The sequence below is a fragment of the Erythrolamprus reginae genome, chromosome 6, assembly GCF_031021105.1.
Source record: "Erythrolamprus reginae isolate rEryReg1 chromosome 6, rEryReg1.hap1, whole genome shotgun sequence".
In the NCBI taxonomy this organism is placed as follows: domain Eukaryota; kingdom Metazoa; phylum Chordata; class Lepidosauria; order Squamata; family Dipsadidae; genus Erythrolamprus; species Erythrolamprus reginae.
The window spans coordinates 23,370,036-23,397,995 of NC_091955.1; the positions used below are offsets into that span (position 1 = coordinate 23,370,036).

The 27,960-nt window shown below is 42.9% G+C and overlaps 1 protein-coding gene across 6 annotated transcripts in view; it reads right to left on the bottom strand.

The window, feature by feature from the left end:
• Positions 1-43: 43 nt before the first annotated feature.
• Positions 44-27,960, bottom strand: part of LOC139169363 (polyamine deacetylase HDAC10-like) — a 55,417-nt gene continuing 27,500 nt past the window's right edge. For 3 of the 6 annotated variants that reach the window (XM_070755406.1, XM_070755409.1, XM_070755407.1), the window contains 4 exons: positions 25,107-25,160; positions 24,754-24,835; positions 22,803-22,988; positions 20,802-21,423 (listed from right to left, as the gene is read on the bottom strand). In XM_070755406.1, the coding sequence (XP_070611507.1) occupies positions 21,223-21,423; positions 22,803-22,988; positions 24,754-24,835; positions 25,107-25,160 (523 nt within the window). In that variant the 3' untranslated portion in view covers positions 20,802-21,222. Of the gene's footprint in view, positions 60-2,110; positions 2,174-20,801; positions 21,424-22,802; positions 22,989-24,753; positions 24,836-25,106; positions 25,161-27,960 lie in introns of those variants that run through there. The other 3 variants (XR_011559456.1, XM_070755408.1, XR_011559457.1) reach the window with 3 other exon arrangements.

The window sequence follows — 27,960 nt, forward strand, 5'->3', positions numbered from 1 at the left end:
AACACCAATATTTAAGGGAATTTTGCATACATACCTTGCTTCTGCAATATATTTCTGTCCTATAATAAAATGTTGAACAAATATTTGTAATTATTATAATTTGTTAGTTGATTTGCACAATCCTTTCTAATATATGTTTGACTTAAAATGACACTGTATATAGATAAACATTGTTTCACAGTAAAGGTGCATTTTGCATATTATCTAATTAAAAATTCCCAGCGTGATAAGTGAACTTAGTATATAAAGAATAAAGTTCTTCATTTACAGCGCAATGGTGTTTATCTGTTAATTTTCTATTCAAATTTGTTCGTTTTACAAAGCATTAAAAATATAGAGGTGCATTAACTATTGGCATACGTCTAAAATCTAGTACAATTTATTTTTGCCTAATTCTGCAGTTCCATGCTGTCCTCATATACCTTGAGTAGACAGTATATATTCCTAAGATATGAGTAGCTTTTTATATATGTACTTTCAGAAAATATTCAGACCTCCTTCACTTTTATCAATTTTGTTCAATTCTGGAGACCTCACCTACAAAAAGATATTAATAAAATTGAATAGGTCCAAAGACGGGCTACAAAAATGGTGGAAGGTCTTAAGCATAAAACTTATCAGCTAAGATTTAAAGAACTCAATTTGTATAGTCTTGAGGACAGAAGGGAAAAGGGGACATAATCAAAACTTTTAAATATGTTAAAGGGTTAAATAAATTTCAGGAGGGAAGTGTTTTTAATAGGAAAGTGAACACAAGGGCAAGGGGGCACAATCTGAAGTTAGTTGGGGAAAGATCAGAAGCAACGTGAGAAAATATTATTTTACTGAAAGAGTAGTAGATGCTTGGAACAAACTTCCAGCAGACGTGGTTGGTAAATGCACAGTAACTGAATTTAAACATGCCTGGGATAAACATACTGTATATCCATCCTAAGATAAAATACAGAAAATAGTATAAGGGCAGGCTAGATGGACCATCAGGTCTTTTTCTGCCATCAGTCTTCTATGTTTCTATATATGAAAAAAGATACTTGAATAGTAGAGTTAATAGGAAGGATGTCATTGTGTTAGACAAATACTATAAAAAGGGCATTTGAAGTATTAAGCATAATACTGTATGGTTCTAGTTATAGGTAATCTTCGACTAACCACCACAACTGAGCACAAAATTTATTTTGCTTAATGAGACATTTGTTAAGTACATTTTGCTCCATTATATGACCTTTCTTGCCACAGTTAAGGGGATAACTGCAGTTTTAGTTAGCAACACAGTTGTTCAGTGAATGTGTTTTCCCCCACTGACTTTAGTTGTCAGGTCTCAAAAGGTGATCTAAGGATTTCAGGACACTGCAATCAACATAAATAAGAGTCAGTTGCCAAGCGTCTGAATTCTGATCACGTGACCACGGGGATGCTGCAATGGTTCTAAGTGTGAAAAATGGTCATGTCAGTTTTTCACTGACGTAACTTTGAATGGCCACTAAATGAACTGTTGTTAGTCAGTGTGTCCTAGTTACAATGTGCCTGGTATAAGTGGGAAAAGAAACTAAATTATTTCCAAAAACCTATTCCCATTTATGGATTATAAGCAAATTGAACATTTTACACATTATAAGCTTCCAAACATGGGATGGTATTTATTCTTTAAGGCAGGGATAGGCAAAGTTGGCTCTTCTATGACTTGTGGACTTCAACTCCCAGAATTCCTGAGTCAATCACGCTACTTCAGGAATTCTGGGAGTTGAAGTCCACGTGTCATAGAAGAGCCAACTTTACCTACCCCTGTTTAAAGGGTTCTTTTAAAGCCACAATCCAGTTTAGCGCCTCATGCCATCAAGAGATCATAAAGTCCCCTTCCCACAAAGTGAAGAAGCGTTGAGTGAAACCTCAGGAGCAGATGTTTCTGCTACCCAGCGCCCTATGACATCCACAGAGTCTGCCACGTGGACATGTTTTGGACCGGTGATGGGCCTCACTGGGGGAAATCCCATCCTCAGAAACCTGTTGAAGGGAGAGTGGGTGGCCCAAGGAACCAAAGAGAGATGAAGAGGAGAGCTGGTGTTTGCATGAAGACCAGGCAGGAATCAAGGCCAGGCCTGCTCCTTCTCACCTGGCAGCTCTCTCCGTGGTGTTCCGTCGCAGCCCCAGGAATTTCCTCAGTGTCTTCATCGTTCTGACGATGGATACAAACAAGTAAAAAATTAACACCATGTAAACAAAATCAGTATATCAAGATATAAGTAAATCCCCAAAACACCTAGAATAAAAAATTGTCCCATTTTACAAATAAACTTTGTATTTGTTTTTAAATGAAAGTCTTTCTCTGTAATTCCTTCAAACAAAGTTCTCCAATATTTTAAGTATTCTCTTGTAATCCAGTAAAAGGTCATTATTCCAATTGTTCACTGGAATTGTCATTTTTATTTCCTTAAGTTATAAAATTTGTAGAATTTTCTTTTTTAATCTCATGGAGAATTCTTATTCAGAGTTCTCCGCCTCACTGTCCTCCTCTCTATAAGGTCTGTCCTCTTCTAAAGACTCTGGCCTTGAATGAGGAGATGGAACTGACCACAGGTCTCTAGACCTTTTATTAGTGGCTACTTGAGACCCATATTGTGGTGGAATATATTGCTGTGGGGCATACTGCTGTGTGGAATATTGCTGTGTCCCCTCCATTATGCCTTGCGAATATGCACTAGTTATTAAATCTTGAAGTGCTGGAGGCATACTTTGCCATGTATCTTGGGCTCCACGCAAACCAGCAGCTGCAGGGGTAAATGTAGCTGCTGGTGAATGTCCATATTGTGGTAGTTGTCCCATCTGTATATTAGAAGAGTAATTGGGCCATGTTTGTGCCTGTTTTAGAATATCCTGTGGCTCTGACCTTGTCACAGGTGTTGATCTAACAGCTCTCTCTGGGGACCAATCTTTCTCATTAGCTGAGCCTGCTACCCCTTCACTGTTCATGGGGGAGGCTGGTGAAAGAAATGATCCTGCAATTGAGGCTGGAGGCAAAAGCTGTTTCTGTGCCTCTAATTGTTTTTCTAAGGCTCTAATCTTTTTTTCTGCCTCCTTCAATGAAGCCATTTGTGATGGCTTTGCCTTTCCTTTGTCTGAATGAATTTTCCCCTTGGGGATATCAGGCTTAGAGGATGATGATCCCTCTGTTATAGGCATTATAGGTTCTGCCATGTTGTTTTATCTTAAAACTTGTTTTATCTTAAAACTCACGCTTGGAGAATAGTTGAATAACTCTCTGTCTAACAGCCGATCTTTTTCCTCAGAAACGGCTAACTGACATGCAGGCAATCACGCGCGTGCTTGTTGCCTATGCAGATCGAGTATTCGAGTCACCAAAATGGCACCCGACGCGGTTACCATGGTAACCGGGTGAATGCCGAGAGCATGCCCTTTTGCCTTCAAAATGGCGTCCCGTCGCCTAGGCAACCTTCGAGTGGCTATGTCTCCGATCTGCTATCTCCAGCTGTCTTTGTCCTTTTCTTTCCCAATGATTTCCACTTTAAATCGCTCTTGAAACGACTGTTTGATCGAAATCTTGATGACGGTGTGTACAACGGAGGAGCGCACCCCTCCGATGCCAACCGTGATGGTCATAACCGAGCGTGACCACGGAGGTACACAACCCGGTGGCTTTCTCCCGCCCTCAACTTATTTTGGGGAATTGAGATATTCCCTTTCCCTTAGGCCTATACAATTTATGCATGGTATGTTTGTGTGTATGTTTGGTTTTTTTAAATAAGGGTCTTTTAATTATTTTAAATATTAGATTTGATATATGTTGTTTCATTATTGTTGTTAGCCGCCCCGAGTGTACGGAGAGGGGCGGCATACAAATCTAATAAATAAACAAACAAACAAACAAACAAACAAATATCTGGTTTCTCTCTTAGTTCTTAGTCCATAAGCATCTCCAGCTTTTTCCTTATTTGTTATTGAACTATGGCTCTTTATTCACGATGAGAAAACATCTTTATTTTATGAAATATATATATTTGAATGTTGTATTCCAGTTGCTAAACCAAACTATACGAATTTGGACACCTATCCTTCACTTGTCTACCTAGCATTTTACCCCGATAGGTACCTAGTTACCTAGGTAACTTTTTCTATAACATTCATCATAGCAGATCATGTACTATCTTTCTTCCAGGATAGGCACATCTTAAAAAGAATTTCTATTCTCCCCTTCCTTTTTAGCTGAATATTCTGCTAGGGTACCCAAATCAATTTGTTCTTTTATTTTATTATCTGTGAAACTTGCAGTCGGTGATTGGGACTGAAGATATGAAAGTTTGTGGATAGCTGATTAACCAACAGTGGTAAAGTAACAAGTGGTTAAGAAATCTGCTACAAGATAGCAAAGCCACCAATGCCTTGGGGAAAATATCTGCAAGAAAACAATTAAAAGGAGCACCAAGATCCCTACGGTTCATCCTTGAGCTATTTTTTTCTATTGAAACTTGGTGGAATTAGTTTCTAAATTTCATTGCTGATATTGAGAAAAGTTGATACACTTCTCCCTGTCTGCAATATACACTTTCCAGATGAGCATATATTTTGGAGTATGCAGTCTTTATTTCGGGGGTAGTGTGCAAAAATATCGAAAGCCTGTTCAAGAATTTACTGACTATTGCCGAGCAACAAAAGAAGACCTCAAGGAGCTCAATGTTTAGAATGTGGACCACTGAAGCCAGATCCCTGTGTAAGCTTTGCAGGATTCAAGGCACCCACACCTCTCCCACTTAACATTCCATTATATTTGTCACTTTTATTTTGTGACTGCAACCTGCCTCTCCAGGGCAGCCCAAAGCATTCACAATTCATTCGCAACATCTCACATGTCTATTGGCCAAAATTCTAGGTCTGTGATGGCAAACCGTTTTTCCCAGGGGTGCCAAAAGTGTGTGCTTGCAAACTATTGCACAGGTGCGAGTGCCCACACCCTTAATCCAATACCTGGGGAGGGTAAAAATGGCCTCCCCCTCCCTCCCTGGAGACCCTTTGGAGGCTACAAATGGCCTGTTTCCCAACTTCTGGTGGGCTCAGTAGGCCCATTTCCCAACTTTTGGTGGGTCCGGTAGACCTGTTTTTCACCCTCCCCAGGCTCTAGAACAGTTTTTCCCAACCTTTTTTTGCCCATGCCCCACCTAAGCATCTCTAAAATCCTGATGCCCCCCCATCCCATGACATATAATTCTTACTATTCAAAAAGTGAACACCTACTCATGTGGAAAGAAGCCTAAAAAGGCCATTAACTTGGTTTAAACAAGGTTTCAATTGCTCCTGTTAAAAATCAAATTGCTAGACTCTAATAGCCTCAAGCCTGATGGCGTAAATGAGTCTTTAGACTCTTACAGAAGGCGAGAAGGGTGGGGGCAGTATGAATCTCTGGGGAGACCTGATTCCAGTGGGCCGGGCCCCCCACAGAGAAGGCTCTTCCTCTAGGTCCCTTTGTGTATGTTGCCTTTCAAACGTTCCTGATGTATTTGCTTTGGGCCCTGTTCCACTGCCCACCACAGAATCCAGCTGTTTACCCAAAGGTGGAGGGGAGCAAGAGGGGAGACTTTCAATAACCTTCACACAAAAATTCGCAAATTTATATGGACAAAAAAAAAAGGCCAGAATAAAACTCAAAAACCTACAAGACCATAGAGCCTCAGCTCTAAGCTGGCTCTCTACACTCTTCTTACTACTCTCTTTTGTTCTATTTTCTATCCTTCCTCCTCTCGTATCTCTTCCCCTTCTTCCCCAATCCCCCTCCCCTTCTTCTTTTCTCCTTCCCCACTTACGTGTACTATAAGTAAATTATAATTGCTAGAATGTACATTATATATATTCCCTTTACTTTTCTGTTCCCTGTTTTTAATGTATATATTCAATAAACATATTATATTTTTAAAAAGAATCCAGCTGTTTACCCAATGGTGGTGGGGAGCAAGAGGGGAGACTGAGTTTACCAACTGGGGTGATTCAGGTCTTTCTATAAAGAGCCTTTTGTCAAGGTTGCACAGCCCTAGACTGACATCGGGAAGAGAAGAAACTTTTCCCGTTTATGGATCAAGATGGATTTAAAAAGCTGTCCAAAACAGTACTGTTAATGTACACAGGATAAGTATGTTGTTTGAAGGGGCATCTTGGTGCTCTACTCCAATGAGGAATGTGTCAGATCACCTAGAACCGTGATGCTGAACCTATGGCATGCGTGCCACAGGTGGAGCCAGACGGAGAGCACGCAAAGCGTTGCCCTATGTCAGCATCAGTGCGTGAACTGGCCAGCTGATTTTTGGCAATTGGGAATATTTATTTATTTGTTTGTTTATTTATTCAATTTTTATGCCGCCCTTCTCCTTAGACTCAGGGCGGCTCACAACATGTTAGCAATAGCACTTTTTAACAGAGCCAGCATATTGCCCCCACAATCCGGGTCCTCATTTTACCCACCTTGGAAGGGTGGAAGGCTGAGTCAACCTTGAGTGGGTGATGAGATATGAACCGCTGACCTACAGATCTACAGTCAGCTTCAATGGCCTGCAGTACAGCACTCTACCTGCTGCACCACCCTGGCTCTCTCTCTCCATGCCGCAGGAGCACATTTTAAAACACTGCCACAGCAGCCAAGAGGAGCATCCCAGTCCCGCGGGGGGTGCACGTAGCAACCTCTCGCTTACTCTCTCTCTCCTGGCAAAAGAGTGCCCGCTGCAGAAGGACCAGCTCCTGCCCACTTTGCCTCTGTCTCCTTCGCTCGGCTCCCCCCCCCCCCCCGGCGCTTTAAAATGGGGGCAGTAAGCAGCTTTTTCTGTGGCTTCCCAGCTCAGCTCCGGGATCTTTGTGGGCTGGGAAGCGTCAGGGCAGGAACCTATGGAGCTGTGCCGGCCCCCGGGATAGTGGGGGCTGGGGGGGGGGAGGGAGAGAAAGAGAAAAGGAAAGAAGACTGGAAAGAAGCGAAGCGGCTGGCTGCAGAGCTGCCAGCTTTGGGAAACGATCCAATCTTCTTTCTCTTTCTTCTTGACAGCAGGAGAAGGAAGAAGTGGCTCTGGCCAGCACTGAGAGACTGCCTGGCACACCTATCCACTGGCTCTTCAGGCAGGGGCACTTTTCCCTCCCCCCCACGGCCCCCATCATCCCAGAGGTTGGTGCAGCTCCACAGATTCTCGCTTTCCAGCCCACAAAGGTCCAGGATGTGATTTGAGCATTGGGACATTTTTTCACCTACCAGGCTTCAGAATGGGTGTGCATTTGCATGGGGGACAGCCGTGTGTGTGTGTGTGCATGCCTGGGGGAGGGATGGGGTGTGGGTACTACCCCACCCACCCCCTTTTTGGCATGCAAATCAAAAAAGATTTGCCATCACTGAACTAGGCTATTTGCCCCAAAGAATCAGAGCTTCACCCACCAGAAGCTGCTCATTCAGAGGGATCAATAAAGGACAAAGCATTACAGAAACCATGACTCTGTGTTTGTGATTTCTACACTATGCGCTAACGGTAAACATTTTACACACATTCAAGTTGAAATCAGAATAGTATTGTCTCTGAAAACCATGCAGAAATAAAGGATTCCACAATGTATCCTATTCAATTCATCCATTAGTTTCTTCTGTAATCCTAGAGATTAGATTGCAGCAATCACTAAAGATTACATTGATGGTCCAAAATGAATGTTGGTGGCTGCAAACTTCCCAGGGCATATTTGCCAGTGCCTTTGGAGAAGTGATTCTTGGCCATGAATTGCATATGTAACTATTATTTCAACAGTAGTAACTGTGAGAGGGATCTAGTGGACAACCATTTAAATAGGAGCCAGCAGTGTGCAGCAGCTGCCAAAAAAGCCAACACAGTTCTAGGCTCCATTAACAGAGGGATGGAATCAAGATTACATGAAGTGTCAATACCACTTTATAAGGCCTTGGTAAGGCCACACTTGGAATATTGCCACAATGCAAAAAGAATATCGAGGCTGTAGAAAAAGTGCCAAGAAGAGTGACATAAATGATTAGGGGACTGGAGGCTAAAACATATGAAGAACGGTTTCAGGAACTGGGCATGGCTAGTTTCATGAAAAGAAAGACCAGGGGAGACTTGATAGCAGTGTTCCAGTATCTCAGGGGTTGCCATAAAGAAGAGGGAGCCAATCTATTCCATAAAGCACCTGAGGGTAGGACAAGAAGCAATGGGTGGAAACTAAACAAGGAGAGAAACAACTTAGAACTAAGGAGAAATTTCGAGTCAGAACAATTAATCAGGGGAACAGTCTGCCTCCAGAAGTTGTGAATGCCCCAACACTGGGAGTTTTTTAGCAGATGTTGGGCAACCATCTCTCTGAAGCCACGCAAGGTTTTGTGCCTAGGCAGTGGGTTGGATTGGAAGACTTCCAACGTGCCTTCCCACTCTGCTGTTGTTGTTGTTATTATTATTATTATTATTATTATTATTATTATTATTATTATTATTAAATAGTCCCGTTGATGACTTCTAATGGAAATCTATATAGCCTGTAATACCAGTTTTGTTCCACTGAGCGCCCTTCAACTCGATGAAGCAGACGGCAAACCTCCTTCACAATAACCGAATCTGCATTCAACTGAAAAATGGGCCACGCCCACTGAATATGGAACATCACTTCTAAACGTCACCAGGGAAGACGGACTCGCGCGGTTCCCCCCCTCCCGCGTACAATCGCGAGAAAGTGCGAGACTATACGATCACCATAGAGTCGCTTGATTTCCAAGCCTCTCTTGTTCTCTATACCTGTAACTCTGAAGGGATGTCGTTTTTTAAATGAACCCCGCATTAGATGAACATTCTAAGGCCGTCATTCTTTTCAAATTTGAAGAAAGGTGTATTAAACATAGAGGTCTGTCCCCAGCCGTATTCTTTGGGCGGGAAAACCCAACTTCTCATAAGAAAAATGGACCCGGAAGATACCTTTCATATCCAAGATGTGACTACTCTACCCTTTTCTACATCTTAAGAACTGATAGACCGCACGCTCGGCAGAACTTTGGAGTCTCTCGCGCGTGGGTCCTCGTGTGTCCATGAAATTATGGACATAAATTGTTCATAAGAGTAGTTACGAATTCATAATAATATCAATTTATAAAAGTGGTTTTATTTTTAAAATAAATATTCATAAAATAAATATTATATACATAGTTCGCTTTCATAAAAAGTAATTTATTTATGAATCTTTTATGACTAGACAGTCACTTGCAGCAAGAGTGAGCGCATCTTCGCAACATCGGCGGTCAAAATCTTAGACGGCTTTATGACACACGCGAAGTTCAACTCCCAGAATTCCCGAGGACACATCCACCTCACCCCCACTCCCGAGACCTCTGTGCAGGCGTAGTAGATGATGCTAAGGGCTTCCCTGCGCGCGAGGGGAACGCAGTATGAGGTCATTTCTCTATGCGGGCGATGCGGTTTACGTCACCATCAGAAAAGATGGTGCTGGCCTGACGGAGACGTTTCTTGCTGTGGCGGCGGCGGCGGTGGCGCCGACCGAGCTCAGACGAATATGCGATCTTGGGAGGTAAGCCCAAAAGAAAGACGGGCTGATTTCCCTCCTCTTTCTCCTCCTGGCGTTACTAGGAAAGAAGCCCAGTAGCCCCATACGGTTCTTTTGTCTTTCAGGCAGAGGAGAGGCAGCCTGAAAGAGACCCTGGCTGAACGCACAGCCGAGAAGGAATTTATCTAAGTATCGGAGGGGAGGGGGGGTTGTTTTCCGTGGCTGATATGTCACAAAGGGGCGGGGCTGGCTGTTCTCGGCATTACTCCCCCCCGCTGCCTTTAAAAACGGGTTTTCTTTTTAAAAAACCCTTTAAATGCAGAAAAAGTGGACTGGATGAAGCTTTGCAGCGTCTAAGGAGAGTCTTAGTCCTCCAGGTTGTGGTGAAGGTTTTTTTTTTTTTTTCAAGAGACAACTAGACGTTTTTCCTTGAAGACGTTTCGTTTCACATCTAAGATGTGACAGGAGAGTGAGGAATGGAAGGATTTTTATTTCTTGCAGACAGCTGGTCGTTTGCATCCTTTTAGAGCAGGGGTCTCCAACATTGGGAACGTTAAGACTTGTGTACTTCAACTCCCAGTGTTCCACACCCAGCTTTGCCACTATCTTGTCAGAAGCTTTGTGTCTGAGGAGCTCTGGGAATTGAAGTCTTTGCTAGCTGAGGAACTCTGGGAGTTGAAGAATAGAATAAAATAGAATTTTATTGGCCAAGTGTGATTGGACACACAAGGAATTTGTCTTGGTGCATATGCTCTCAGCATACATAAAAGAAAAATATACATTTGTCAAGGATCATGTGGTACAACACTTAATGATTGTCATAGGGGTCAAATAAGCAATGAAGAAACAATATTAATAAAAATCTTAGGATACAAGCAACAAGTTACAGTTATACAGTCCTAAGTGGGAGGAAAAGGATGATAGGAATGATGAGAATGATGATGATGAGTTGTATAATTTGCAGTAGAATATTAAAACTGCCCAAGGGAGTGGACAGACAAGATAATCTCTGAGCTACACAAATGTTTGGCTCAGAAGAGGATGATTAGAGCCTTACATCCTTAATGGAGTTTTCACAGAGTTGTTGTGGCAAAACAATGACAAGAGATCTTGCCTTCTAGAGTCTAACCCAGGATACTCCAACAATACATGTTAAGTGTAACTAAACTTTTAGGAAAAGATAAACATACAGTATTTTATTATAGGTCTTAGATTCAATCCAATTTAAATTAACATTTAAATTTAACCCAAGCCTCCGAAACTGTAACCAGAAATAGCAGGAAGAAGCCTCTGGGGCCTCTCTAGGAATCTCCTTGGAGGAAACATGGTCAGAAAAGGAGGGGAGGAGCGTCCATGGGCCCTCTCGAGCATTCTCCTGGGAGGAAACAGGGCCTCCACCCTTCCTGTGGTTTCCCCAATCGCACACATTATTTGCTTTTACATTGATTCGTATGGGAAAAATTGCTTCTTCTTACAAACCTTTCTACTTAAGAACCTGGTGACGGAACGAATTACGTTCATAAGTAGAGATACCACTGTATTAGAAATGAGGGGTCAGAACTATATTTTTTATTCCCTAATCCTCTTCTAGCCTTAAGAGCCTCTGTCATGCTCCCATTGGAACCCGGTTCAGAGGAGTTGGAACCAGGACCATCCAAGAGGGATGGCATGTCTCACTTGGCATGTTTGGAGAGACCAGGCACTGATGACAATGCTGTCCCAGGTCCCTCAACCACTGGGGGAGGTGGCTGACCAACCAGGTGGGGTTCAGGCCACTGTGTTAAAATAAAGGCAGCACCTTTCACACCACTATCATTGAGACACTATTGAAAAGTGTTCAATCTTCCATTTATGTCCCATTACATTAATTCTACAATGTTACCTTAGCTGTCGTCCTAGTTTTCAGAATAGAAAGCTGATTGTTAGAAGAATTAAAGTTGGAGGAGTGGACAAAACACACACTCGGTAGTACTGTAAGTAATTTCTCAGTCCACTTGTGAATGCCTAACAACAGCAAAAAGAAAGTTTTTAAAAAAAGCATATCTCATAGTTTATTAAACTGGAAAATCGAGATAGGATGTGTCATACACTACAGCTTAAGACACCAACCTTTTGAAACATAAAACCATTCTTCAGTAATGTCACATATTCTCTGCATCAACAATTCAAATTGTATATCATGTTAAGTTATGGCTTACTTAATCACAGTTGATAATCGAGACACAATTGAACTACCGCCAATTGTTACAGGATAAACCATGAGGCCTACATTACGCTGAGTCAAAACCATATAATGACAGCTAGCAAAACTTGGTTTAATTTATATAAGGCCCAACTATATCGTCAGGCATGGGGGAATTGAGTTTTATATATGGTATGCTTGTGTTGTATGGTTTTTTAAATGACGGGTTTTTAGATGCTTTCTTTTAATTATTAGATTTGTTATACTGTACATAGTTTTTATTATTGTTGTGAACCGCCCCGAATCTACGGAGAGGGGCGGCATATAAATCTAATAAATTATTATTATTAATTCCCGAACTGCCAATTTCCCCAAGAATTCCCTGATTTCCGTTTTTCCAGGTTTGCTGGACAACCTGCTATATTCTATGGAGGCAGTTTAAATAACCATGAGAAGGCGCCATTACCTCCCCTCTCAAATAAATAAAGGAATAATGATAAAAAGCTCCCCCTCCATCCCGGTCGAAGAAAAGCCAACCTACCGGTGGGGCATGAAACAAACGGCAGGATAGGGGCGGAGCTACCATAGGAGGGAGGAGTCGGGCAGGCGCAGAAGGACAGAAGCGGAGGCACGTAATAGGCGGGCTGGCCGGGAGCAATGATCTCACTCTTGACAGCTAGGGAAGACTCTGACGAGCTGGAGCGTGAAGGGCGAAGAGAGGCAATTGGCTGTCTGGGAGGTGGCGCGTGGAGCTGATGGGTTTGTGGTACAAAGGTGCACGCGCGCCTGAAGTACAATTCTCACTGTCCGTATGGGACGCTAACCTGTACAAGAGGTCTCCCAACTCCAGCAAAGCTGGCTTGAGGAATTTGGGGAGTTGAAGTCCACAAGGGAGACATGATAGCACAGGGGGAGGCAAAGTTGGCTCTTCTATGACATGTGGACTTCAACTCCCAGAATTCCTGAGCCAATCATGCTAGCCCAGGAATTCTGGGAGTTGAAGTCCACATGTTATAGAAGAGGCTTGCTTAAACTTTGATAGCAGTGTTCCAATATCTCAGGGGTTGCCACAAAGAAGGAGTCAAACTATTCTCCAAAGCACCTGAGAGTAGAACAAGAAGCAATGGGTGGAAATTAAAGAAGGAGAGAAGTAACTTAGAACTAAGGAGAAATTTCCTAACAGTTAGAACAATTAATCAGTGGATCAACTGGCCTCCAGAAGTTGTAAAGGCTCCAACACTGGAAGTTTTAAAGAAGATGTTGGATAACAATTTGTCTGAGACCTCCAAAGTCCTTTCCCACTCTTAGTTTATTCACAAAAAAAGTAATAAACAGCAAAAGAGATTTTATATCACAATATCATGTCAAACACTTCATTATGTCAATACAACACAGCAAACGAGATCACTATGGATTTTGTATTTCATCACCAGTCGGGTGCTTCCCAAGCACCTAGCACTGTGTGATGTAGCAGCAAATTATGTTTGCCAATCCCAGTAAAACAGCCTTTTGCAATTGACAGATGTCAAACACATTATTATTATTATTATTATTATTATTATTATTATTATTATTAACATTGACAAGGTTGAAGACTCCTGTTGAAGGACATTAAAGCTCGGATTTATTTCCAGCTGAGTAATATCAGAAAACAGATTCTCCCCCCACCATTATGCTTCTTGCCCCAATTATTGGTCATTGTTGAAATATTCAACACTTGACTAACATCCCAAGGAGATTAGTAACCTTACTGATCAAACATTAAAGTTATTTCTTACACATGTAAGATAACCTCATGGGAGTTTGTAATTAAGTTTATTTAATGCTACAAAAATTATACATGAAAAACAGGCTTTACTCAGTAGCAGTTGACATTATTTAGGTTTAATTTATAAACATACATCTCAGTGGGGAGTTACTACAGAAATGCAATCCCATTTGGGATTCCCTATATCTTCTTTTCCTTGGCTTGAGCTAAAGATATTAACTTCCATATTAAAAAGTGGAGCTGTACAATGATAATTGGCTGCACCATATATCCGCCTCCTTAGCGCAGGGCAACCAAAAGCTTATATATCTTGACCTCTTGTTTTCCAGAACAGTTTATAAAGACTGAAAGGACACCACAAACCAAATAACAGAATAACAAAATAGCAGAGTTGGAAGGGACCTTGGAGGTCTTCTAGAAACATAGAAACATAGAAGTCTGACGGCATAAAAAGACCTCATGGTCCATCTAGTCTGCCCTTATACTGTTTTCTGTATTTTATCTTAGGATGGATATATGTTTATGCCAGGCATGTTTAAATTCAGTTACTGTGGATTTATCTACCACGTCTGCTGGAAGTTTGTTCCAAGGATCTACTACTCTTTCAGTAAAACAATATTTTCTCATGTTGTTTTTGATCTTTCCCCCAACTAACTTCAGATTGTGTCCCCTTGTTCTTGTGTTCACTTTCCTATTAAAAACACTTCCCTCCTGGACCTTATTTAACCCTTTAATACAGTGATCCCCCGCTCGTTGCGAGGGTTCCGTTCCAGGACCCCCCGCAACGAGCGGGTTTTCGCGAAGTAGCACTGCGGAAGTAAAAACACCATCTGCGCATGTGCAGATGGTGTTTTTAACTTCCGCAGCGCTAGCGAGGAGCCGAAGATTGGGGGGCGGGGCGGCTGTTTTAAAACGTCGCCGCTGACACGGGGGGCTCGCTAGCACCCCCCCGAACCACCAACCCGGGTTTGGGGGGGTGCTAGCAAGCCCCCCATGTCGGCGGGGATGTTTTAAAACACCCGCGCGGCTTTCAAATGAGTCCCGAAGACAAACGCAGAAGTTTGCCGTTTGTCTTCGGGATTCATTGGAAAGCTCCGATCGTTTTAAAACAGTTGCGCCGTTCTACGCTGACTCCGGGCGAACTTCCCCGCTTTAGGAGTCAGCGGAAAATGGTGTGCCTGCTTGGCTTCGCTCGCCCCTGCAGCCAACGTGCGCTACGATCTTCCGGGCCAGCCAGGCTCAGCGGATCAAGCCCGGCTCCTCTCGGCCCAGCATCCCGGGCCAAGCGGCTGCCTTCCGTCACTGAGCCTGGCTCGCCCGGAAGATCGTAGCGCGCATTGGCTGCAGCGGCGAGCGAAGCCAAGCCGGCAGCAGTCGCCACCGCTGCAGCCAACGCGCGCTACGATCTTCCGGGCCAGCCAGGCTCAGCGGATCAAGCCCGGCTCCTCTCGGCCCAGCATCCCGGGCCAAGCGGCTGCCTTCCGTCACTGAGCCTGGCTCGCCCGGAAGATCGTAGCGCGCGTTGGCTGCAGCGGCGGCGACATTGCTGCCGGCTTGGCTTCGCTCGCCGCTGCAGCCAACGCGCGCTACGATCTTCCGGGCGAGCCAGGCTCAGTCACGGAAGGCAGCTGCTTGGCCCGGGATGTTGGGCTGAAAGGAGCCGGGCTTGAAGATCGCAGCGCGCGTTGGCTGCGGTGGCGAGGGCTTGCAATGGAGGGTGGAGGAAGCGGCCATGGGAGGGCGAGCTGCCTCAGGGAGGAGGATCGGGCGGGACCAGGTGGGGGCTGGAATTTCTCCGCTGGGAAGAAGCGGCCAGGGCGAAGGGCGGGCGAGCGGCGAAGGGCGGGCGAGCGGGTGCTGGGGAGGGCTTCTCGCCCTCCCGCCAGCAAGAGGGGGAGCGAACGGCGTGGGCAGGCGAAGGGCGGGCGAGCGGCAGCGCGGAGTTTGCGTGGGCGGTGGGGAAACTCCTCGCTGACGCCAGCAAGAGGGGGAAGACCCATGGAAGCCGCCCAGCAGCTGATCTCCCGGTTGCCATCTACGCATGCGTGCCCATAGAAAAAACGGGCACGCATGCGTAGATGGTATTTTGACTTCCGGGTTGAAAAATCGCGAAGTACCCTGTTCGCAATGGTCGGGGACGCAATAAACGGGGGATCACTGTATATTTAAATGTTTCGATCATGTCCCCCCTTTTCCTTCTGTCCTCCAAACTATACAGATTGAGTTCATTAAGTCTTTCCTGATACGTTTTATGCTTAAGACCTTCCACCATTCTTGTAGCCCGTCTTTGGACCCGTTCAATTTTGTCAATATCTTTTTGTAGGTGAGGTCTCCAGAACTGAACACAGTATTCCAAATGTGGTCTCACCAGCCAGCCCCCTACTTAAGCAGGAGACCCTATATCAGTTATGGCAAACCTATGGCACTGGTGTCACAGGTGGCACCCAGAGCCATATCTGCGGGCACATGAGTCGTCCTAAATCAGCTCCAGCACACATTTGTGCACTGGCCAGCTGATTTTTGGCTATTTTGGCCATTTTTGCTGTGGGAGGGCATGTTCAGCTTCTAGAGGGCCTCCGGTTGGTGGGAAGGGTATTTTTGTCCTGCCCAGGCTCTACGGAAGCCTCTGGGCAAAAAATGGGCCTACCGGGCCCACTGGAAATTGGGAAATAATAATAATAGTAATAATAATAATAATAATAATAATAATAATAATAATAATTTATTAGATTTGCATGTCTCCCCTCTCTGAGGACTCAGAGGGCTCACAACAGCAACAAAATACAATGTAATACAAATCCAATATTAAAACTAATTTAAAAACCCATTATTACTAAAAAAACCATTCAATTCTACGCAATCACACCATTCTCAAAAGCTAGAGTCAGAAAGATGGGGAAGGGATTAGTCCCCCCATGCCTGGTGGCATAAATGGGTCAATGGGACCCGGAGAAGGCCAACTCTGTGGGACCTAATTGGCCGCTGGGATTTGTGTGGCAGAAGGCGGTCCCGTAGGTATTCTGGTCCGATGCCATGTAGGGCTTTATAGGTCATTACCAACACTTTGAATTTTGACCGGAAAGTACAGTAATCGGCAACCAGTGTAAGCCACAGAGTGTTGACAAGACGTGGGTGAATCTAGAGAGGCCAACGATTGCTTGCGTGGTTGCATTCTGCACGATCTGAAGTTTTCCAACACTTTTCAAAGGTAGCCCCATGTACAGCATTGCAGTAGTCGAACCTCGAGGTGATGAGGACATGAGTGACTGAGCAGTGGCTCCCTGTCCAAATAGGGCCGCAACTGGTGGACCAGGTGAGCCTGGGCAAACCCCCTCCTCGTCACAGCCAAAAGGTGAAGTTCTAATGATAGCTGTGGATTGAGGAAGACGCCCAAGTTGCGGACCCTCTCCGAGGGGGTCAATAATTCCCCCCCAGGATGATGGATGGACAGATGGAATTGTCCTTCAGAGTCAGGACCCATAGCTACTCCGTCTTGTCAGGGTTGAGCCTGTTGACACCCATCCAGACCCCAACAGGCTTCAGGCAGCAGCACATCACTTCCACTGCTTCACCGACTGGACATGGGGTGGAGATGTACAGCTGGGCGTCATCAATATACTGATGACACCTCACCCCATGCCCTTGGATGATCTCACCCAGCGGTTTCAGTAGATGTTGAATCGTAGGGGGTAGAGGACCGACCCCTGAGGCATCCCACAAGGGAGAAACCTAGAGGTCGATCTCTGACCCCCCACTAACACCGACTGCGATCGGCCAGAGAGGTAGGAGGAGAACCACTGCAGAACACTGCCTCCCACTCCCAACCCCTCCAGCCGTCGCAGAAGGATACCATGGTCGATGGTATAGAAAGCCACTGAGAGGTCAGGAAGCACCAGGACAGAGGATAAACCCCTGTCCCAGGCCCGCCAGAGATCATCCATCAACGTTTCTGTCCATAGTTTCTGTCCATAGTTTCTTGTCTTGCCTTATTTTGAAATAGATTGATCCCCTTCCTTCTTTGTGGCAGCTCCTCAAATATCAGAACAATGTACTGTTTCCCCCTCGAAAATAATACATGTCCCCATAATAAGAGCAACCAGCCTTTTAAGCGCATGTGCTGAAATAAGCCCCTCTAACTACTTTTCCAGGAAAGGGGGCTCTTCTCAGAGGCAACAGAGTTGGCTGCTTCCTTGTCCAGTGGCTCCCATTTGTTCCAAGCCTTTTGTCAGAAAGGCGGCAGCAGCAGCAACTCAACCAGCAGGAGGAAATGTTTGGTGTTAACTCATGCCCAGCGGCGCAAGCCCAAGAGTTGCCCACAGAGCCAAAGGTGCAGAGAGGCAGGCGGTGGAAGGGCACGTTCACATCTCTCCACGTCGCATTTATTTATTTATTTATTTATTTATTTATTTATTTATTTATTTATTTATTTATTTATTTATTTATTTATTTATTTATTTATTTATTTATTTATTAGATTTGTATGCCGCCCCTCTCCGTAGACTCGGGGCGGCTCACAACAGTGATAAAGAACAATATGTATTGACAAATCTAATCATTTAAAATCTAAAATAGCAATTGTACATTTAAAAAATCTAAAAACAAGGAACCCCAATATAAAAAACATGCATACAGTCATATCATGCACTAACATTACATAGGCAGGGGGAGATGTCTCAGTACCCCCACGCTTGACGGCAGAGGTGGGTTTTGAGGAGTTTACGAAAGGCAAGGAGGGTAAGGGCAGTTCTAACCTCTGGAGGGAGCTGATTCCAGAGGGTCGGAGCCACCACAGAGAAGGCTCTTCCCCTGGGTCCTGCCAGACGACATTGTTTAGTCAACGGGACCCGGAGAAGGCCAACTCTGTGGGACCTGACCGGTCGCTGGGATTCGTGCGACAGAAGGCGGTCTCGCAGGTATCCTGGTCTGGTGCCATGAAGAGCTTTATAGGTAATAACCAACACTTTGAATTGTGACGGGAAACTGATCGGCAACCAGTGCAGACTGCGGAGTGTTGGTGTAACATAGGCATATTTGGAAAAGCCCATGATTGCTCTCGCAGCTGTGTTCTGCACGATCTGAAGTTTCCGAACATTCTTCAAAGGTAGCCCCATGTAGAGAGCGTTACAGTAGTTGAGCCTCGAGGTGATGAGGGCATGAGTGACTGTGAGCAACGACCCCCGGTCCAAATAGGGCCGCAAATGGTGCACCAGACGAACCTGAGCAAACGCCCCCCTCGCCACAGCCGAAAGATGTTTCTCTAATGTGAGCTGTGGATCGAGGAGGATGCCCAAGTTGCGGACCCTCTCTGAGGGGGTCAATAATTTCCCCACCAGGGTGATAGACGGACAGATGGAATTGTCCTTGGGAGGCAAAACCCACAGCCACTCCATCTTATAAGGGTTGAGTTTGAGTCTGTTGACATCCATCCAGGCTCCAACAGCCTCCAGACACCGGCACATCACTTCCACTGCTTCGTTGACTGGACATGGGGTGGAGATGTAAAGCTGGGTATCATCAGCGTACTGATGATACCTCACCCCATGCCCTTGGATGATCTCACCCAGCGGTTTCATGTAGATATTAAATAGCAGGGGGGAGAGGACCGACCCCTGAGGCACCCCACAAGGGAGAGACCTCGAGGTCAACCTCTGATCCCCCCACTAACACCAACTGCAACGGACCAGAGAGGTAGGAGGAGAACCACCGGAGAACAGTGCCTGCCACTCCTAACCCCTCCAGCCGGCGCAGAAGAATACCATGGTCGATGGTATCGAAAGCCGCTGAGAGGTCAAGAAGCACCAGGACAGAGGATAAACCCCTGTCCCAGGCCCACCAGAGATCATCCATCAACGCGACCAAAGCAGTTTCCGTGCTGTAACTGGGTCTGAAACCCGACTGCTGAGGACCTAGATAATCGGCTTCTTCCAAGGACCGCTGGAGCTGGAGCGCCACCACCTTCACGACAACCTTCCCCATAAAGGGAAGGTTGGAGACTGGACGATAGTTATTAAGTACGGCTGGGTCCAGGGAAGGCTTCTTGAGGAGGGGGCGTACAAGTGCCTCCTTATAAGGAGCCGGAAAGGTCCCCCTCCCCAAGGAGGCGTTGACAATCTCCCGGACCCAGCTCCGTGTCACCTCCCTGCTGGCTGAAACCAGCCAGGAGGGACACGGATCCAGTAAACAGCTGGCGGAACTCACAGCTCCAATGGCCTTGTTCACTTCATCAGGTGTCACCAGATCAAACTCTTCCCAGACAGATGGACAAGTACGGGCCCCAGTCACCTTGACTGACTCATTGTCAGTCATCTCTTTCCCGGAGCTCTCCCCCCAACCTCCTGCCGTAGCAGCTCCAGAACCTCATCGCCTCCTCACAGGCAGGAGCCCATTTCAAAACAGTGCTGGAGCCAGAGGAACCGAGCCAGTCTTTCTCCATGGTCTTAGGCGACCCCTGTGAAATGGTTGTTTGACCCCCAAAGTTGAGAACCACTGTATTAAGGCTTTATAAAGCGGCACTACTATTTCACATGATCTTGATTCTATCCCTGTTAATCAACCTAAGATTATGTTACCTTTTTTAGCTCTGCCGCATATTCTTGGCTCATATTTAAGTGATTGTCTACTAGGATTATAGGATCTCTCTCTTAGTTACTGCTATTAAGCCATGTTTTACCTAATCCATACATGTACATTTGAGTTTTCTTGCCTAAGCATAAAAGTTATAATTTTTTCTTATTTTTCATTTTTTAAAGATAGGGCTCAGCAGTGTTCCCTCTAATTTTTTTGTGGGGGACGGAAAAGTAGAGTGTCTGAGCGGCAGTCCCTTTGGGACTGGGCAGCACAAAAATAATAAATAAATAAACAAACAAACAAACAAACAAACAAACAAATAAATAAAAACCCCACCCTGTTTTGCCTCAGAGAATTTCAAAATAAAATACTGTACTGTGTGTCTGTAACAGTGAGCTCATAATAGGGCAACTCTATCAATATCAAAATGCCACTTAAATAGTTGAGCTAGTTTCAAACTAGATTTTGATTTTCTTTCTTTCTTCCTTACTCCCATTCTTTTTCTTTCTCTTTTCCTTCCTCTCTTTTTTCTATCTGTTTCTCTCTCTTCCTCTCTCTCTCCTTCCCTCTCATTCTTTCCCTCTTGGCTTCTGGACAGGTTTGGAAAACTCTGAGTTGATGATGATTTTTAAGTGAGCGATTGCTCACTGCTCAGCTTAGAGGGAACTATGGGGCTCAGTATTCAAACCAGTCAAGATCTATCTGGATCTTGAGCCTAGTGTTGTCTATTCCTGCCAGTCTATTGTCATCTACAAATTTGATGAGTTTCCCTTTTATTCACAAATTCATACAGTATTCATGCAATATTCATACATTTATACAATACATATAAAATATTTATATATTTTTGCTGTAGAAAATTTTAAAAAGTCTTTATAGCAAAGCCAACAGCATTTCTGAAGATAGCAGGCTGGAAGATAATCTTCAATATAAAAATTATATAAACAGTTCAGAAACATTTTGTGCCCTTTTATTCATAAAGTATATCTTGTTCTGATCTTTTGTTTTGTTTTCTTGTAGAAGAAAAGAGATTCTTGAAATCAAGATTACTTTTCATCTTTGAAGTTCTTTGCTACACAAAATAAAAAGACAACGTAGTGTATCTTGTTCCTCTGGAGAATCTCTAATTTCAAGTAATTCAAAACTCGGCAGTAAGATATTTTAATGTAATGAAGATTTACTTTTTGTTTTCATTCATCTCTGATTGATTACCTGAACATGAACACTGAAGCAATTTCCATTCCTGTTGAAATTGCGCTCTTAATTCTTTCATCCCTTCTACATTCTCCTGTAAATCTGGTGCAAAGTTCCCAAAGGTGGGTATAAAGTCACCTGTTAAGATGTTGGCTATATCCTGCATTATTTTTTCTTCAGTATCCTTTAAAAATAAAGTAGAACACTTGCGTAAACGTGTACTTATCTCAAAAAAAAAAGAAATAACATTTTATTGCTTGTAGTTTCATTTGTGAAAATTTGTACTCTGTTGAATGGATGTATTGAATCATTGGACTAAGCCATAATAGAAGTTTGCTTGGTTTTGGTTTAGTGAATCGTATTACCAGACTTCTGCATTTGGTAAACTTGGGTTTATAGCTTGGCATATTCTCCAAATCCAAACAAATCGGATTTATTTGGTAAGACATAATGAAACACATCACGCTTAGTGCAATGCGGGAATATACAGTATCCAATAAGGAGTCAGTTATCTTAAATACTATAAATCGGGCTTCCTCAACTGGGAAGTGGAACTCCTGAGAAATCTCTCAGCGATTTGTGAGGTGGGACTTCTTACATAAGTGTCTATCTGTAGAGTCCCAATTGAGTTTTTTTCCCCCAAAAGGCAACTGTACTTCGTTTTTCCCTTGAAAATGTTTGTTTTATCATCCAAGAAGCTTCTCGCTTTCTATGAAGAAGCTTCCTAGATGAGAAGCAAAGATTTTGTATGCATACGTGTAATCAGGATAGGCTAGAGGTCTTCAAACTTGGCAACTTTAAGACTTATGGACTTCAACTCCCAGAATTCTCCAGCCAGCTGCTGGCTGGAGAATTCTGGGAGTTAAAGTCCGTAAGTCTTAAAGTTGCCAAGTTTGATGACCCCTGGGCTAGAGCAATGAAACAGAAGCACTATCAAAATCTTGCTCAGTTTCCCCTACTTTCTTTATCTGGGTAGGATAGTTACAAGTTTTCCCAAAGTGGAATGGACTTTGACAATGGTGTCTTGTCAAAAATTGCTCCGACTTTTGTTCCTTGCTTTGCCTGCACCAGCTAGGTCTCACAATGGAAAGCTGTAATGTTGTAAAGTTTGATAACCCCTGGTGATAAATATATTAAAATTGAATTATTAATAAGAAGCTTCATATTTGTTTTCCGCTAAATTCTAATCACAATGAAATCATTCATTGTATTTGGGACGGATGTTGTTTCACATACTGGTATGTTCATGATCCAGGCACAGGAACATAGATAAACAGAGAAGCAAAGCTGAGCAATTCTTCAGGTTGAATCTCAAAAACGTGTTTGGAACACAGACACAAACTATTGTCTGAACCACTTTAAAGAAAACACATCTTTTCTTTGAATTTTTCAGTTACCTTTCACTCCGTTAGAACCAAAATTGAAATGCCACAGCACTTTACTAAATTTTTCATGTATTTGCTTTAGGAAAACAAGAAAATCTGAAACTATAGATGGTTTTAGAAGGAATTAATGGATCCTTTATTCTAAAAAAACAAGCTATTTTCTTGCAAAACCACTTACCTGTATCACAGCGAGAATCTGACATTCTGCTAATCCTTGTAGTAAGCTAATAAGCAAGGAAATTCTATTTTTGCCAAGGTTCTGGTTTGGTCCAATAATTACAATGGTTAAATTAGGCTGATAGCTGTATGCAACTGGAAGAATAAATCCAAAGGTAGCAGAGAAGAAGTTGTTGGTTTTAGGATCCTTGCAAAAATGAACAAAAAATCAAAATATTTAAGTTTTATTTGGTAACAAATGTTGGCATATTAAAATTATCCAAAACTAAATTTCTTAATTTCTCAATATAGAAACTATATTTACACATTACTTATGTAAAGGGATAAAAAAACAAACAGATCTATTGAGCCATGACACTAACATGCAATTCTTTCCAGCCCAAGCATATGAATGCTCAGAATCTTGATGTTTACTTTCCTCTATGTGGAGTGATGTATTGATGGGAAGCTGTTCACATTCTGCTGACTGTGATTTCACCAAAAGAGGTGTTTGGAAATTTTTTTCGGGGGGGGGGATTGGGAGGGGATTTAGCTTACTGCTTTAAACACTGGAGGCTTCCTAGATTCAAGTTATGTGCATTCATATTGTAAAAATTCCCCCAAAATTATGCTGCTGAAATTTGGCCATTTTGCTGCTGAATTTCATTAGTAAAGACTTGGAAGTGGGTTTTTTTAAAATTTGTTCTGGTCTCTGGTCTCTGACTGTAATAAACAGTATAGGTTGAATGAATGAACAAACTGTTGCTCCTGCAACCCAGAGTGATCAAATAAATTAATTCTTTATGTGTGATTAATATAATCAGACTTACCTGATTCAGATGTCGTTTTAAAAAACTTTCATATTTTTCACCTTTTTGCCCCCAAAAAAGAGGTTGGAAATGTCAGTGTGTCGTATACACCGAATACAGCCATTTTTGGCCTCCCGAAGCCCCGTTTGCTAAAAATGGGCCTGTTTTTCCGCAAAAGTGGGCTGTGCAGAGGGTTTGGGAAGCCTGCAGAATGCTCCTAGGGGGTGGAGAAAGGCAAAAGCACCCATTTTTGCAAAAGGAATGGGTGAAAATGGGCCATTTTTTTGCAAAAAATTGAGTTTTTGCCTTCCCCCACACCCTAAGTGCACAAACCCTCTGCATGCCTTGTTTTTGCAAGAAAGGGTGAAAAATGGGCCTTTTTGCAAAAACAGGTGTTTTTGCCTTCTAATTACCCCATCTAGCATGACTGGAGAAGGAATTCTGGGAGCTGAAGTCCACAAGTCTTAAAGCTGTCAAATTTGAAGTTTGTAAAAAATGTACATGGTTGTAAAAAGTGTACATGGTTGTAAAAAAATATTCTGCTACACTGGTATTTTATTAAATAATATATTACTACACCATTTGGTTCAGAATACTTTTTTCCTTGTTTTCCTCCTCTAAAATCTAGGTATGTCTTATGCTCTGGTGCGTCTTATATGCCAAAAAAGTGGAAGTCAGTTGTGGGAAAAACCATCTATTTTACAATTGTGACTTTCCTCAGTCCTTTCTAATTCATGTAGGGGAGGCAAGGGTTAATGATTGTGCTAAAGTTTCTAAGTTTCTAAAAACGTTGTGCCAATTTCTTCCAGGTAGCAGTTCTTCAATTTTTCCCAGATATATTTATAGCATTTGCTATAACCCTGATTGATTGGTTGTAAAATTTATGGCCCACCCATATGCCGCCCTGAGTCTTCGGAGAGGGGCGGCATACAAATCTAAGTAATAAATAAATAAATAAATAAACTTTAGCATGACTCTAGGTAGCAATCTGTACATTTCCAGCAGGCAGAATTCTCAGTTGGATGACAATATTCAAATATTTGCATGCCATCCACATTCTAAGATCAGTGAAAATTGCTGAATATATAGTTCAACTCAAAATTTATATCCTTGCATTCTCACTAAATCATACTTGGGTGATTAAAAAAAATACAATAAACTTACTTCTTTCCAGTTGAGAGAGACATTGTGTTTGGTGTTAACTTGTTCAGAACGTTTACGACAGATATTGATCAAGAGGACTTTGCTGTAAAATATTTTTAAAAATAGGTCCTATAAATATTATCTCTCTAAAATAGTTGCCACCCTGGTAATAATAAAGCAAATACATATATCCAGGAAATATACAAGTAAAGAACTGTTATAATCAAATGCATGTTTTAGATGTAAAATTATTCCAATAAAAAAATTCAAAGTTCCATTTTTTTTCTTACAAAGCCCCACTGACCTTAGCGAAATTTCATGTTTGGAACCAACTGCACAACTATAAATAAACTGGTTGAAATATTGATACTTACTCATCATCCAACTCAATTTTCATGTCCATGTCACCAACAAATACACACAGGACTCTGCACAACAAAATATTTCAAGATCTGTTATGTATATACTGTATATAATAATTATTTCTTTATCTTTACCTTTATTATTTTTTATAAATAACTGAATATGGCAAATTTACCAAATACATCTTCCTCTTTCTTTTTCTTGCAATAACAATCCTGTGAGATATGCTGGGCTGAGAGAGACTGACCTGTGATTAGACTAGCCTGTTACCAGTAGTGAAAACTTTATGACAAATAGCTTAGTCTATGTAAGGTAATCTGATATAATGGACTACATAAAAGAAAACTGGCCTAGTTGACAGTCCAGCAAAATTAACCATATATAGTCAACTACCATTGTAATTGCACTATAAATAACAACTTCTGAGAATTCAATGAAGGAACTAGTAATCTAAACATATAAATTAAGAGCTCTTTTATAATTCTATATGTATAATTCTGACAATATGCTAACTACAAAATTTAAGGATTATAGCATATATGGCAAACGTTTCCTAATACATAAATTAATATTATGCATCATGAACAAAGTCTAATTTATTTCTAGCAAAGTAATATAGACTGCTCAAAAAATAAAGGGAGCACTTAGAAAACATAATATAATTTCAAGTAAATCAAACTTCTGTGAAATCCAATTGTCCAGTTAGGAAGCAACACTGATTTCTAATCAATTTCACATACTGTTGTGAAAATGGAATAGTTGTGCAAATGAAATATTCAATGAGCATATTTCATTCATTCAGATCTAGTATGTGTTTTTTGAGTGTTCCCTTTATTTTTTTGAGCAGTATATTTTGTATTACAGTGATCCCTCGATTATCGCGGGGGTTACGTTCCAAGACCTCCCGCGATAATCGATTTTCCGCGGTATAGTGGTGTGGAAGTAAAAACACCATCTGCGCAGGCGCGCCCTTTTTCCATGGCCGCGCATGCGCAGATGGTGGGGCCGGGGAGCGACGAAAGTGCAACTACAGTAATATTAGATAAACATCTATCTAAATAAATAAAATAAACATCTCGCCGCTCGTCCGTTCGCCCGCCCGCTGCTCGTCCTTTCGCCCGCCGCTCGCCGCTCGTCCTTTCGCCCGCCGCTCGTCCGCTCGCCTGCCTGCCGCTCGTCCGTTTGCCCGCCCACTCGCCCGCCCACCTGCCGCTCGCCGCTCGTCCTTTCGCGCGCCCGCCCGCGCTCGTCCGTTCGCCCGCCCGCCCGCCGCTCGTCCGTTCGCCCACCCGCCGCTCGCCGCTCGTCCTTTCGCACGAGAGAGGGAAAGTGAGAAAAAGAGAGAGAGCAAGAGGGGGAGAGAGAAAGAGAGAGAAGGAAAGAAAGAATAGAGATGAGAAAGGAAGGAAGAGAGTGAGAGAGAGGAAGAAAGAGAGAGAGAGAAGAGTGGAAGGAAGAGAGAGAGAAATGATAGAAAAAAGGGGAGAAAAAAAGAGAAATGAGAAAATGATTGAAGCAGAGAATGACAGGAAAGAAAGAGAAAGAGACAGAGAAGTGACTCTTGGTGATGACGTATGACGTCATCGGGTGGGAAAAACCGTGGTATAGCAAAAAAAACGTGGAGTATTTTTTAATTAATATTTTTTTTAAAAACCGTGGTATAGCGTTTCGCGAAAATCGAGACCGCGAAAATCGAGGGATCACTGTAATTCAGTAGCAACAAATCTCTGCTTTTCACCACAGCACACCCATCAGCTACGTATATCTACTTATTCCTTTTCTACCCTAACTATGTAGTCTTTGTATCATTGTTATCATGTACAATACATTAATAGTATTCTTAAAATGGATCAAATTGCATATAGTGCAATTATGAACAAGTCATTCAGAAGTACATCCCATTGGGTTAAATAGTTTATTCATATAGAAATGAGTACTGTTCATTTTGCAAATAAAGTGAATATGTATACAAATAGTCCAGGTTATGACAGATGTATTTCTTTTCAAAATCTGTCAAGAATTTTCCCAGGTCCCTAAATAATAGACAATGTTAAGAACTGAAAGCATTAGCCAAAAATGGTTCAACGTTTAGAATCTGAAAAGGTATTGATAAAAGAGAATATCTGTAGCTCTGTGGCAGGGTTCATATTGCGACATGCCCTCCTGCGAATTCACTTCCACGCATGCTCAGAAAGTGGTCTCAACCTGAAACACAGCTGAGGAACTTTATTAGTATTAACCTGGGGGGCGGTCAGGAGGGGGTTTTTTTCAAATCAGAGGATGAGAAGCCATCCATACAGTGAAAAAAAGAATCATCAAAAATTCTGAAAAAAGATGAGGGCACAGACGCCATCTTCACGTCTCCAGCGGGTCGCTAATGGCTCGGATGATCTGGCCCGAACTGGGAGGAACCCACCCCTCCTCTTTGGGGTCCCTGGTGCTCTCTGAGTTTGGTGGTTTTCTTGCAGAGGTTTCATTGGCAAACTAGCTAAAATGTATTTGGTAATGAAAAGTCTGCAAGAAAACCACTACGTTTATTTATTTATTTACTTATTCAGGTTTTTTATGCCACCCTTCTCCTTAGACTCAGGGCGGCTTGCAACATGTTAGCAATAGCACTTTTTAACAGAGCCAGCATATTGCCCACACAGTCCGGATCCTCATTTTACACACCTCGGAAGGATGGAAGGCTGAGTCAACCTTGAGCCGGTGATGAGATTTGAACCGCTGACCTTCAGATCTACAGTCAGCTTCAGTGGCCTGCAGTGCAGCACTCCACCTGCTGTGCCACCCCGGCTCTATAGTTCAGAGAACACCAAAGATCCCACTGAAAAAACTATGCTTGGTTACAAAAGATGGCTAATT